The following is a 14,666-nucleotide window of genomic DNA, read 5'->3' on the forward strand; positions in this document are numbered from 1 at the left end:
TGCGGATTGAGCCTACAACCGAGGTAGGTGCCCTTGACCAGAATCAAATCCACAACCCTTCAGTCTGCCTGACACTCTGTCCACTGAGCCAAACCGACTAGGGAGTTCTTGATGCAGGTGATTTGTAAGTGAGATGCAGAAAATATAGGTGATAACGGGTTCCTAGGGATCATTTAATCCCCACTAGGTGAGTATATCAGAACACTTCAAAAGGGTGTGTGTGTGTGTGTGTGTGTGTGTCTGTGTACAGACTCAGAGGGAGAAATAGCCCTCAGCGGCTTAGGAGTAAAAAAAAAAAAATTCAAAATACCTCTGCTTGGGAGAATTCTTAACAGATAGGCAATGCCAAGAGTAAGAACTCACTATTTTACAAGATTTGCCATTTCATCCTGACTTCTCTAGTTGCTGAAACACTTTTCTTTAGGCTGAAACAAAATCTGTTTTCCTTGTTACCAAGTGGTTCAAACTCTGTTCTCTGAGCAAATGTATTTCCACCTCCCCGCCCCCCCCGCCCCGTGCCTATTTTTTTGAGATAGTGATTCTTTCTTCTAGTCACACCTGCAGTGTTTAAAAAAATTCCCTGTTCCTTTAATTCCTTCTCATGTGACATGGTTTTCAGGTGTTACTATCTTGCTCAGTCTTGTCTGAATGTACACTGTTCAACAGCCCATGACAACATAACACTGGAACAGAAAACAGTCTGGCAAGTGTGATACACAATCATTACTTCCTGTGATCTGAATGCTGCTTTTCTCTTCTACAACCTAGGACAGTGGTCGGCAAACTCATTAGTCAACAGAGCCAAGTATCAACAGTACAATGATTGAAATTTCTTTTGAGAGCCAAATTTTTTAAACTTAAACTATATAGGTAGGTACACTGTTATGAACTTAATTAGGGTACTCCTAAGGCTTAGGAAGAGCCACACTCAAGGGGCCAAAGAGCTGCATGTGGTTCTCGAGCCGCAGTTTGCCGACCACTGACCTAGGAGGTAAAATAGGGTCTCTTTAAGCAGTCACAAAACACTGCAAGCTTATTAAACAGTTGGCTAACTAATCACAAAGATTCTTTTTTTCATATAAACTACTGTCACATAAATCATTCTCCTACATTCATTTGATGGCATTTTAAATCTAAAAGTGGTATTTCACGTTGACTTCTTCCTGTTAAATTCTTTACAGTCATTTAGCTTTGGGGTTAAAATAATTGAACGTTGGCAACTTCTTATGATTTAACCCAAGAGTTACTCTTTGGTATACTCCTACTCCTAATTCACTCACTAAATTTGAACATTTTTGTTCGCGTGGTGGTCATTATAATCATGATGACAGTGTTATCATTACCTTTTTTGGGGGGGGGGGGGAATAAGATGTATAGAAAGTTAAGACTAAAGTTGGGGGCAATAGATAATTATGTTTTAAAATTATATACTTACTCCAAATGTAGAGGACAATGTAAGATAACCCAGAATGCTAAACTTAAATAAAACTGAATATTCAATTAAATGACCCTTGTTACCATAGGACCAAAAAACCAAATCAGATATCTTAATATAGGAAAAGTGAACAGTGGCACTGGGCACCCAGGAAACCAACACAGGACTGAAAGAGTTAATTGTGAGGGAAAGAAGAGAGTGGGAGAAATTAAAGAAGAGGCCACCAGAGAAGCCAATTCAATTTTTACAGTAGTGATTCTTATCAGCAGCTTAAGCAGCACTTGAAAAAATGTAATTAAAACAAATAATTAAAAGAAAGTGAGGTTGCCCTGGCCTGTGTGCCTAAATGGTTAGAGTATGGGCCTGTGTGCTGAAAGGTCATGGGTTCGATTCCTGCAGGTACCTGAGTTGGAGGTTTGATCCTTGGCGCCAGTCATGCACTATGCAGGAGGCAACCAATCTACGTGTCTCTCTCACATCAATATTTCTCTCTTTCTCTCTCTTCCTCCCTCCCTCCCCTCCACTCTTTCTAAAAATCAATGGAAAAAGTGAGGATTAACAAAAACAAAACAAAACAAAAACCAAAGGGAGGTTAATAGTAGTAATGACTTGATAAATTATAAAATATTTCCCCTAGCCCTCTCTATTTCCTTTTTTTTTTCCAGAAAATTATTTAAATTTTAAAAATCACATTTTGTCAATGTCTATCTATGGGGAAAAAAAGTAGCAAAATCCATATTGAGGTGTAAAAACACAATCTCCTACCTATAAGGTTTTTTTTTTTTTCTAAAGGAAATCAAAAGAACAGACAGCAAGGAAATGCTTCTGAGTGAAACATGTATCTTTCATAGAAGAGACAGAAAAAGTTTTGCTATTAAATCTAATCCGACCTCTAAATGTGATTATAGGTCTAATATATCCCTCATGCCTAATGGTAGTCTTACATTTTTTTGTTCAACTTAATTTAAAATAAATTGTCTTATTATCACCTTCCCAGAGATATAAAATATATGTCAAAAGGTTTCAAAAAGACATTTACTGCATAATTAAACCACCTTTAATGGCTGAATAAGAAAAAGGCAGCTAATTAGCTGGTGTCTGCAGAAGAATGGTACGGAGCCCACGTGGAAATGGGAGTTTTGAAATGAGCCCCAATTAGCTGGTACTTAGAATCCCTCCAAGAGACAGACATATGCAAAGTGCACTCTGAAATTCCCTTGACTGCAGCTCCCTGTCGCTGGCAATGAAAAGCCTTTCTCAGGGACAACATCTGAAGTTCTCATGCATATCTAAAAGACAGCTTGATTGTTACCTGCCTAAACTGTCTCTAAATATATCTGCACGCAGAATTTATTCTACCCAATATCCTTAGCTCATTTTTTTTCCACTGAAAAATTTCTGTTCCCAGTGGAATATGTGAAGCTAATTTTAAATGTCATGTACATTGCCGAATGCATTTTAATACTTCCAAGATGAGATGAATAAATTACAAAGTTCGAACGTCTTCTTACAAAAACTATCTCTTCCTCCCACACATGTCTCCCCCTCTTGGTTTTAAACTGTAAGGTCAGAAGTCTTCTACAGGAATCACTGGGCTAAAATCAAGGTATTCATGCCTGTCCTTTTGACAAGCAGATAGGGACTGTCTCTGGATTTTCAGCCTGTCATGAACTGACGGAGCAGAATTGGCTCAGGCACATTTACAATTTAAACTCGGACTGCACCGTAAAACACGGGCATTGCATGGAGTGACTTGATGAATGGGCCCCCTTTATTTCAGCTGATACCAGAGGCATCCATCATATTTCTTACATTCATTGCATATCAACGCATAAGCATAAATCACAACAAAGTACAAGGTTGCTGCTATTTACAAATATGGAAATGGCACCCTTTTCTTTATTTTTCATCTGAAATTCAAAACATTAGAAATGATTGGGGGTTGGGGAGGTGAAGAGATAGATAAGTACTAGTAAGTAGATAGAGAGAGAGAGCAAGGATGCATGCTATAGAAATAATAAATATGAAGCCATGACTTGTGTTCTATATTTACAAAATAATAAGCATAATTCTTACTGTGGATTTATATCAGGGTTAATTTTTTTCAGTTCCATGATGTCTTCAATAGTTTTTTCAATAGCATCAAGGTGAACACTCACTGAAGTCTGCAACAGCTAGAAAACATGTTTCAATCATTTCCCTTGTCATGAACACCCAGTGGCTTAAGCAGGGTTTATTTAGGGGCTTCAAGTATTTGTTTAAAGCTTCTCCATGAAGATACTAACCTAAACTAAACTTAAAGAAAAAACTGATTTAGCACTTGAATTCTAGTGAATTTGACATTTTCACAATGGGGGTAGTATACTTTTCCTGATTAAGGTAATAACATAGAACAGAAATGGTAAGTTGTGTATTTTTTTTTTACCATTTTCAACTGTTTTAAATTACTTATTAAAATATTATATTTTCATTTTCTCTCTCAACATACCTGGTTTCTATTGTAACTGGGCACTATGTCTACAATTGAGAGAAGTACAAAGGGGATATAGTCTTAAATACCAAAATCTATATATATAAAAGCCTAAGCAACCGAACGACCGAACAACCAGTCATATGATGTGCACTGACCACCAGGGGGCAGACGCTCAATGCAGGAGCTGTCCCCTGGTGGTCAGTGCGCTCCCACAGCAACCTCCCACAACTGGCCAACCTCCCGCCGCCTCTTCCCCTCGCCAGCCAAACTCCTGCGGCCCGGATTGGCCCCAACAGCCGGCCAGGCCGAGGGACCCCACCCATGTATGAATTCATGCACCAGGCTTCTAGTCCTATCTAATAAAGATGGAATCTGCAAATTGACCATCACACCATCACAAAGGTGGTGAGGCCCATAGCTACAAGATGGCAGCACCCAGTCCCCTCAGCCCCAATGGAGTCCCACAGTCCTTTCAGCCCAGCCAGGGGTGGGAGCAGGTGCATGGTGCAGCTGGACCCGCCCTCAGCCCCCCAGCCGCCCAGGGCCGCCCGAGGCTCAGGTAACCAGGGCCACCCAAGGCTTGCGCTGCCAGCAGTGGCAGCAGCAGAGGTGTGATTGGGCAGGGAGGGGTCGCCTTCCCCTGATGACCTGGTGCCTCCCACCTCTGAGGGCTCGAGCAGGCCAGGCTGAGAGACCCCCCCTTCCAGTGCATGAATTTTCATGCACCAGGCCTCTAGTTAAATAATAATATTCAAGAATCTTGAGAAAAAAACAACCAATTTTCTTTCTTATGTGGATACTTAACTATGTGCTATAAACACTGAAATAGTGACTTTGATTTTCTTGGAAAATCTTGAGCAGAGTTAAATGATTTGGATATTAACACCAGAGAGTTAATGCTGCTCCCATTTTCAAGTTATTTTTATTTTATGATTTTGGAAGAGGTATAAAAAAAGATGAATTTGACAGTAAAGTAAAAAGTGCACCTTACATCTGCCTAAAAATTCACATACAGTGGCTACTTTCATGTTAAAAGTAAAGGCAATTCTCTCTTCTCAGTTTTCATTAGTTTTTATAGTTAATGGTATATTTTGTTTCTTCGGATTTTTACTTTTTGATGATGGATTTGAGCTTCCAAGTGAAAAGTTGCTGAAAAATATAGAAACAATTTTACTTACCTTACTTTTTGAGCCTCTCAATGATGTTTCTATAAAAGAGATAATTTTAAAAGTGATTAAAAATTATCCTTTACAAGCGGTTTAAAATTACTGTTCTGAGCTATACCATCCTCAGTCACACCAAGCCTACATTCTGCTTACTTCTCTGTCTCACGCTTACCGATCTTCATGGTTCTAGAAGCTCCAGGCTTGGTATTGTAACAGATCCGTTGCAGTTCACATCTTCCGGTCAGCTTCCTCATGACAAATTTCAGGCAGCGCCACAGAAACGTGCAGTAAAAATACAGGCACACCTGGATCAACATTCTGTCAAAGACAAAAGATAGCACCTTCCGCTAGGACTCTGGAAGAGAATAGGAAGCGGCCACCACCAGCGAGAAAAGAAGCCCAGAGGAAAATCAGCCATTAGACGTCTGGGTTTACACATTTACTTCATTTATCTAATCCCACATTATGTTATTTGAGGTAGCTACAAACCCGTCATTGGGAGGGAAGCCCAGTCTGTGAGGACACACTTACTATGACTGCAAGCAACTCCAGAAAGCCCTGTTCTAGCAAATTTGATATTCCAACTACCTGAGCACAAGGCACTTAAAGACATTTTTAAATAAATCAGCACATTTTAAAATAACCAGGACCCAGAGATGGTCTCTCCCGTAGACAATGGCAAAGAACACATCCTGGCAACTCCCCTCGCCTGCGTCTGTAGACAGCCGCTCAGCTTGCCTGGATCATCTCCAGCCCATCCTCACTGCCCCTTTTGGCCACTACTTTATTTCTTCCCTGTTTACATTCTTGTCTCCTTCCTTCTGCTTTCCTTTAGGTACTGCTGTCCCCTTGAGGACCTGGTTGCGTGGCTACCTGTCCTCTCTAATGACCAATCCCAACACTTTCTGAACTTGCCAGAAGATGCCTCATCAGTTCACTGAACAAGCTTTTGGTTCTCCAACACCCTCTGATTTAAACCTTCCCCAAACTCCACCTTATGACAAGTCTGTTCTTGATCCCTGCTAAATAAAGTTTCCTTAATTGCACACTCTATCTCCAATAATACCTCAACAGACTATGAAGTAACTTACAATGTCTCTGGCAGGTGAATTTGTGTTTTATGCTGACTTTTATTTTTAATATTTTAGGTGCCTACTACGTCACGGTACTGTTCAAAGTCTCAAAATGACTCAAGCTATAGAAATAAAGAGGACTCACAGCCAGAAAGTTATATGCAATCATCTTCTCTTAATATTATGTGCTCCTAGTAGGCAGGAATATTTCTATTACTTCCTATTAGTGGCATGTCTAAAAGATGGCTCTTCTGCAATATTCACTAATTCCCTCCAGTTCTAACATAAGGTGATCCAGGATCATTCAGATAAATTAGAGTAGTTAACCAATAGCCTCAATGATGTGATTCATCCCTGAATATGAACCAACACTTTGAGCAAGTTTCCCTTTGTTCAAACTGCTCTGGCCTCGATATCTTGAATAGCCTGTGTTAAAAATAAAAATTTCCAAAGGCTAAGTTGAACAAAAGCATAGGATCAATCTATAATAATAAAAGCATAATATGCTAATTAGACTGGACGGCCGAACTGCAGAATGACCTTCTGGACGAAGCCAGGGCTGCGAGGGCCGAGCCCCTTGCATGAATTTCGTGCATAGGGCCTCTAGTATCATATAAATGTAAAAGAGATGGAGGAAACAGTAGAAGAAAGCAAACTGCTGCACTAAAGTAACAAAATGGAATCCTTTGTAGACAATAAAAGTATGTTCTAGAATGTCTAATAACACGAGAAAATGGTCATAATATGCTTATCAAATAAAAAGAAGTTAGAAAGGCATTGGTATGGGATGATCTATATTTTATTTAAAAAGTAAACAAAAATGTTTAAGGGTGATGTATAAATAAGAAGAAAAAGAACGGCGGGATACAGAACAAAATTGTTAACAGTGGTATTTTTGGATAAGAAAATTGTGAGTAATTTTTATTTTCTTTTTTGGTTAAGTATATTTTCATTTTTTGCTATAAGAAGTATATATTATCTTAATTTTTATAAAGTTGCAAAAACAATTAAAGTGTATAAAATTATCACCAAAGCCATTATAAAAGTGCATATAAAATTTATATGGGGAGTCAGATTCTGCTAAAAGACAAAAAATGAATTTACTGTGTTGTGAAGTCTGAAATGCAACTGTTTTAGTTAAATACTAGAGGCCCGGTGCACAAATTCATGCACCAGTGGGGTCCCTCGGCCTGGCCTGTATGATCAGGCCAAAACTGGCTCTCCAACATCCCCCAAGGTGTCCTGGATTGCGAGAGGATGCAGGCTAGGCCGAGGGACCCCACAGGTGCACGATCAGGGCTGGGGAGGGAAGCGGGAGGTTGGCCAGCTGGGGAGGGACTGTGGAAGGGCTCCAGGGCATGTCTGGCCCATCTCACTCAGTTCTGATCAGCGGAACCCCAGCAGCGAGCTAACCTACCAGTTGGAGTGTCTGCCTCCTGGTGGTCAATGCACGTCATAGCAACTGGTCAACCAGTCAACTGTTGCCCCCTGGTGGTCAGTGCACAACATAGTGAGCAGTTGAGCGGCCTTAGCATATCATTAGCATATTATGCTTTGATTGAACGGATGACCAGACACTTAGCATATTATGCTTTTATTATATAGGATGTTCTAAGATCTATTAGGATTTAGGTTATTGGCTTCCAAAAATAATCCTAAAAATAAATTTAGTGGAACATTTTAATTAGAAATTTAATAAACCTCCATTTACTCTCTTGGAAAAGTTTTCCATTTTTCCAACTATTGGATAGCTATGCCCAAGAAAAAGATTAAGCACTATCTCTGTGAACTGGTCACCAGCCAAATGGCAATGATATTAATTGCTGATTGGCATCATTCTATTATTAAGTCAAGGATAAAAAGCTTCCCGTGATATCTATCCTTAGGGTGTTGTGTGCAGTTTCCAGCGCAGTTTGCCTAGAATGTGGGCCAGCTCCTCAAATGAAGCCTTTTAAGTCCGTGTCAGGACTCCATGATAATCAGGTTCTTGGGGAGCTAAGTCTTCCTAGAGAAGAGAGTTCTGATTACTATTTAAGGTGAACCCCTGTACTCACTCTACTTAGGATACAGCCACCAGAGCCTATGACAGCTCACAGTGAACTGCAGAAAGCTTTCCCCCTACAACTTCTCCAGCAGATCTATATAAAGATGTGGCTTGAGACCTCGAAGTGTCATCGCAGGTGGCAGAAAGTGTCCAGATATGGAGTGACTTATAACCCCCTGGCCTCTTTGAATATGAGAAGAATATGCCTGGGGAACTGTTTTGCATGAAGATAGCCTTACATAAAAGAAGAGAAAAGATATAGTACTCTATTTGCTTTTACCTTTTTTTTTTTCAACTCTCCTGAGGATGCTGAAGCTGTCAAAGTCAGGAGAACCCAGTGGAAAACTTCAGGGAGGGGTTAGAGATGCTGCATCACTTGTTAGGACTCACCACTATGTGAGGTGTATCATGTAAACAACACCACAGATCATGAAGGAGAAATGCCCATTTCAATTATGAAATGACTTATCGACACTGCTTCCTTACCCTTTCATAATTCCTGGGCCAGTCGTTCTAATAATGCTATTTATTATCAAGGATATAATTTTTATTGTTTCTTTGGTTTTTTTTTTCTAATGGGCCAACATACCCACAAATATTTCATTAAAAGGCCAGCTTGCTATGCCAGGCACTATATTTTCCTGGTATGCTAAAAACTATATATTTTTTCAAGCTAGACTATCAATCAAACAATGTTTTGACAAATATAATTTATTTTGTATTTAGATCATAAACCTAAAGCCTGGCCAGAGACGGAAACGCCAGGGCTACCTCTTTCTTTGGAAGACTTATTTTGGTAACAGCTTGCTTCCTCATGAAAGGACCAGAGGAGCAAAACCTCCTTAAGAGCATCTCAGATTGGCTGTTCTTCACCATCAAGTGCTGCCAGGAGCTCACTTCTTTTTGAAAAATATAGTTTTATTGATTTCAGAGAGGGAGAGAGAGAGATTGAAACATCAGTGATGAGAATCATTGATCGGCTGCTTCCTGCACGCCCCCTGCTGGGGATCGAGCCCACAACCCAGGCATATGCCTTGACCAGGAACAGAACCATGACCTCCTGGTCAACAAGGAGCTCACTTTTTAAATTCTTGGATCTATTTAAGTCCCTACATTGTAAAGTTTATGGAAAGACTGCTGAAGGTCCAGAGGAGAACAGTAAACATAATTAAATATTTTGTGAGAATGTTAAATTGGTTTGGCATGTCTACCCTCAAAAGGAAGAAATGAAAGAAATGGATCTTTAAATGCTCTTAAGCTAATCAGTGGTTGGTTTAGGAAAAAAGGGGAGGAAGGAAGGAAGGAAGGAAGGAAGGAAGGAAGGAAGGAAGGAAGGAAGGAAAGAAGGAAGGGAGGAAGGGTGGGTCTGATTCTCATCTGAGTTTAAGGACGGATTCATAGTACCTTTCCTCCTCTTAATTTCCTCATCTCCTTATTTTGGCATGCCTTGAGTGGAAACATCTCAAGTGTATCTATGAGGCAGATCCCATGTGCTTTCTTTAATCCTATCCTTCTGTTCTTACTCTTAGAATAAGAATTACAATGGGGGGGGGGGGGAAGGGGGACATATGTAATACTTTCAACAATAAATATTTTTAAAAAAAGAATTACAGACACACCCTCTCTACCATTTGAAACCCTTGCTCAGGGATTTGTAGCTCTGCTTGTTTTTAACTCCTGTCCTGAATCATCAAACTAACCAACTTAGTTTTGATTAGGGGAATATTTTGCTCTTTTTCTTCATAGCACTAGACTTAGTTTTCTCAGTTCTGATGGAGGATTCGCAACTCACTACTGAAAAGATGTGCTATTTTATTGGAATAACAGCCAAATTTTCAAGACCATGAGGAAAAATACTGATCACCATCTCCTATTTTTAAGAACTACATGCACAGCATGTTTTGCTATTTGTTTCTATTTTTTATCACAACTTTTTCAATGATGTTCCAAAAGGAGTTACTGCAGGAAGACCTGATATTCTAATAAGGAAAATGACAATAAGTTAAATGACTTGCTTAAGCTCTGGGAGAATCTGATTTAATAATGAGACTTATTTAAACATTTTCTGTTTCCAGTATTTTATCCTACTGTCGTTTATTAGCATGCTGCAGAGTGGGGTTTATGGCTGAGTTCACAGCAGTATGCTTCTTAAAGACAATTATGATCACGTTTATTACTGAACATTCATTCTCTAGCTTGAACTAGAATAGCCACCCAATGTAAATTATTCAAAATGGATCATATCTCTGCTATCGAGTGAAAGCAAGTCCCTGTCTTATTAGAAGAACCCACTCAGCAGGAGTGGGGCCTCTGAAATAGGAGATGCACCTAGCACCAAGTGGCCTCCTGCCTGTGGGGTGAGGGGCGTGGATACCTGTAATGCAACACTACTCCAACATCTTAAATGTGTGACTCTGGCGTCTTCTTTTGGAATAATAAGAGAAAACTGGTTTATTTTGAACAGTTTCAATGAGTTTGTTAATGAAAGTTAATTCTTGCTTGAAGAAATCCTGTAATAAATAAGAAGTACACTATTGGTGAGGAAGGAAACGAACAAAATAATCACAATTCTTTGTTCAAACCAGTCTCCTGAATGAAACACTTTTCATCTAAATGGGCATAAAGAACAACAGCAAATTGCTCAACATTTCTAGCATTTCATGAACTTTAAAAAATATTTACTATTTTATTTATTTACTTTTAAATTTTTATTTTTTCCAACAACTTTTAAAAATGACATTAAAATTTTTTCAGTTGCTTTTGATGAAAGCCTAGTTTTGTTTTTTAGTCAAATATATCAATATTTTACTTTAGAAAATTTTTCAGTTGCTCTATTGAAGTGTCTGATCAGGGGCACTGGCCATCAATTGGAAATTAACTTGCCAATTGGCCTAGTAAGTGGGATTCTCTGTATAATGAGCTTCCTACTAGAAAGAGAGGCTGCAGAGGACTTGACACATGAACTGGAACTGTGAAACCACACAAAGAAACCATTTGTGTGCCTCTAGAAAAATGAGTGTATTTTCTTTAATGAGCAGCTGAGAGGCAGTGCCCAGTGCCCAGTGCCCAGTGCCCAGTGCCTAGGCAGTGTGGGGCTCTGTGGTCTTTCCCATCATTCTTTACCTGAAGAGATCACATTGTCTTTGAAAAGTGGTGGGTGTAAACCCATCATGGGTTGATACTATTCCAAATTCCATTGCTATAGCAAAGGTACTATTTTTACATTCCAAGCAAATTTTATCTGAGGAATTAGGGAGCACTGGCTGGCTGTGGGACAACAAAATCTAATTATTGGCTTATTGTTTTTCTTTCAAAGAAAAGGAGGCACAGGTTTTTCTTAATTTATTAATGACATCACAATTCAATTAAAAATTTGATGCTTAAATACATACATTTTACAAGATTTATTTTTTAAAAATCAGATATTTTGGGGTACTTGGATAATATTTTTATTGACTTATTTTAAAAGGAAGCAGCAAACACATTACACTGACATTTAAAAAGTATTTAATTGTAATCTAAAGTATAAACTTTGGTTGTAAATAAAAATATTTTTAAAAGAACCAAAATATTAAATAAATCTATAAATACCAATGTTCATATTATGGGGGTGCCAGAAGGAGGAGAGAGAGAGAGCAAGATATTCAAAACCTATTTGAAGAAATAATGACAGAAAATTTCCCCTCTCTGCTGAAAGAAATAGACTTGTAAGTCCAGGAACCTCATAGAGTCCCAAACAAAAAGAATCCAAAGAGGACCACACCAAGACACATCATAGTTTAAATGGCAAGGGTTAAATACAAAGAGAGAATCTTAAAAGCAGCAAGAGAAAAGCCGTTTTCTGCAAGGGAGCACTCATACAACTGTCAGTTGATTTCTCAACAGAAACTTTGCAGGCCAAGGGAGTGGCAAGAAATACTCAAAGTGATGAATAGCAAGGACCTACAACCAAGATTAGTTTACCCAGCAAAGCCATCATTTAGAATTGAAGGTCAGATAAAGAGCTTCACAGACAAGAAAAAGCTAAAAGTGTCCATCACTACCAAACCAGTATTACATGAAATGCTGAAGGTATTCTTTAAAAAGAAGGAGAGGGAGAGAGAGAGATGAGGGAGAGGAAGAGGAAGAGAAAGAGAGAGGGGGAGGGGGAAAGTGAGGGGGAATGGGGGAAGGGGAAGAGGAAAAAAATATGAATAATAAAATAGCAATAAATACATATCTAGCAACAATTAAATCTAAAAATCAAAATAAACAAACAAGAAATATAATCAACAAAATAAACTGATGAATAAAATAGAACCAGAGGCATGGAAACATGGAACAGACTGATGAATATCAGAGGGAAGGGGGGAGGGGAGAGCAGGAAGAGATTAACCGAAGATCTTATATGCATATATGCATTCCTATGGACACAGACAAAAGGGTGGTGAAGGCCTGAGGCAAGGCCAGAACCTGGTAGAGAGGGCAATGGGGAAATAGAGGGGGACAGCTGTAATACTCTCAACAATAAAGATTTAAATAAATAAATAAAATAAGGAAAAGTCATTATCCATCATAAGCCCCCAAATCTTCTATAGAGGATGACCAGTAGGCCTTTTCGTATTATAGATACACTACATAATTATATATAATTATGAATAAAAAATTAATTTCTGTTGAGTTAAAGACCTAGAGTAGTTGAAAGAGAGATTTTTTAACTGTACTGTAGAAAAATTAAAAGTGATCATTGAAAGGTACTTTACTTATTCCTTCACTAAAGTGAACAAATAAAAAATGAGAAGACTGGTGTATAGTACAGTAGGAAAATGTGTGGGTCTTATGTAAGGGAAAAAACAAAAATGGGTCAAGAACGTAATTTCACTGCAACCACATGCCATCCCTGTCCACAAGGAACTTATAATCTAGTAAGGAAAATGACAATAAAAACAAAAAGTAAAAAAAATTAGTGTGATAATTCTATAAAAGAAATTGCTAGAGAGACAGAGAGAAAGTACCTTCCTCTGAGATGGGACAGTAAAGCCAACTCTTGATTGTCCTGACAAGGAGGCAAGCACAACAGGGAAATCAGCATGCCTAACTTACTTCAGAGCAAAAGTGAAAAATACAAAATTTAAATGAATGAAACACAAACCCAACATTTACTGAGTGTCCAGGGCTTTCATTTATCTTATGCTCTATAGGAGGAGCTGAATGAACAGTGAGGTGTCAGAGGGTTGCCCCTGAAAAGCTGAGGGAAAACCAAGGGGCAGAAGAGCTGGGTACCAATGATCAAGCCTGAAATGAATCTCTGATGGCAGCTTGATGGTAATGGGCAGGCCCAGGTGGTGTCACAGAATGTTGCCTAGAAAACTATGCATTCAGGTTAACCTATTTCAACAAAGGTATGGAAAGTATTTTTTTTAATGCAGGGAACAAAGTAAGTTAAAATACTTGTATATACACTAATAAAAGAAAAAGATGCAAATTGATTGTACCTTCAGGACACCCACCAGCCAATCAGGAGTGAGTATGCAAATTAACCCACCAAAGATGGTGGGTTAATTCGCATACACAGGTGCCAAGCAGTCGGGGCGGGGCAGGATGCAGGCGTTCTGCACTGCCCCAGCTGTTCCGGGCCTGTGGGCAGCGTGGGAAGGCGGTAAGGCAGCTTCGGGCCGGAGTGAAGGCGGTGCCAGCAGCCAGGGGAAGGAAGGCAAATTCTTGCACGAATCTTCGTGCATCAGGCCTCTAGTGTGTAAATATATGTGTATTTATATGTATACTTTGTGTGTGTGTGCACTAGAGGCCCAGTGTACAGAACAGATTTGTGCACCGGTGGGGGTCCCTCAACCTGGCCTGCACCCTCTCACAATCTGGGACCAATTGGGGGATGTTGGACTGCCAGTTTCAGCCTGGTCCCCACAGGCCAGGCTGAGAGATCCCACCAGTGCAAGAATCTGTGCACCGGGTCTCTAGTAAGCATATAAGATCTTTGGTTAATCTCTTCCCAACCTTCCCCTCCCCTCTTCCCTCTGAGATTCATCAATCTGTTCCATGTTTCCATGCCTGTGCATTGAGCATCTGCCCCCTGGTGGTCAGTGTGCGTCATAGCTACCGATCGAATGATCAAACAGTTGCTTAGGCTTTTATATATAGAGATATGTGCATATACATGTATATTTATGTAAGTATTTATATACTTGATATGTACATGTGTATCTTAACACATTTCATACCGCTCAAGGGTTTTCTCATGTTTCGCGCGCCATCTGTTAAGGACCGCTCACGAGTGTTCTGGTTTTTCATGCCCATGGAAAAAGGAGCGAATCTAGATACTTATGTAAATTTTGTTTGGTTCTTCTTCATAGAGGAAAATGTTTTACGCAGTACCATACGTTAAAAAAGTACTAGGAACTTTAATTGTTTAATTGTTTTTGTAAATAAAAATGTTATAATTATTGAAAAACAGCACCTAAAGTGCATTATGATGATTTAA

The 14,666-nt window shown here is 39.2% G+C and overlaps 1 protein-coding gene across 3 annotated transcripts in view; it reads right to left on the bottom strand.

Annotated features, from left to right (window-relative positions):
- Positions 1-14,666, bottom strand: part of ELMOD1 (ELMO domain containing 1) — a 68,618-nt gene that overhangs the window by 24,582 nt on the left and 29,370 nt on the right. For 2 of the 3 annotated variants that reach the window (XM_070425985.1, XM_070425986.1), the window contains exons 3-5: positions 5,247-5,392; positions 5,087-5,115; positions 3,512-3,609 (exon numbers count right to left, since the gene is read on the bottom strand). In XM_070425985.1, the coding sequence (XP_070282086.1) occupies positions 3,512-3,609; positions 5,087-5,115; positions 5,247-5,392 (273 nt within the window). Of the gene's footprint in view, positions 1-3,511; positions 3,610-5,086; positions 5,116-5,246; positions 5,393-10,565; positions 10,702-14,666 lie in introns of all 3 variants that reach the window. The other variant, XM_070425987.1, reaches the window with a different exon arrangement.

Source organism: Myotis yumanensis, unplaced genomic scaffold (assembly GCF_028538775.1).
Source record: "Myotis yumanensis isolate MYYU_CA2020_CCGP unplaced genomic scaffold, mMyoYum1.0.hap1 SCAF_10, whole genome shotgun sequence".
Lineage (NCBI taxonomy): Eukaryota > Metazoa > Chordata > Mammalia > Chiroptera > Vespertilionidae > Myotis > Myotis yumanensis.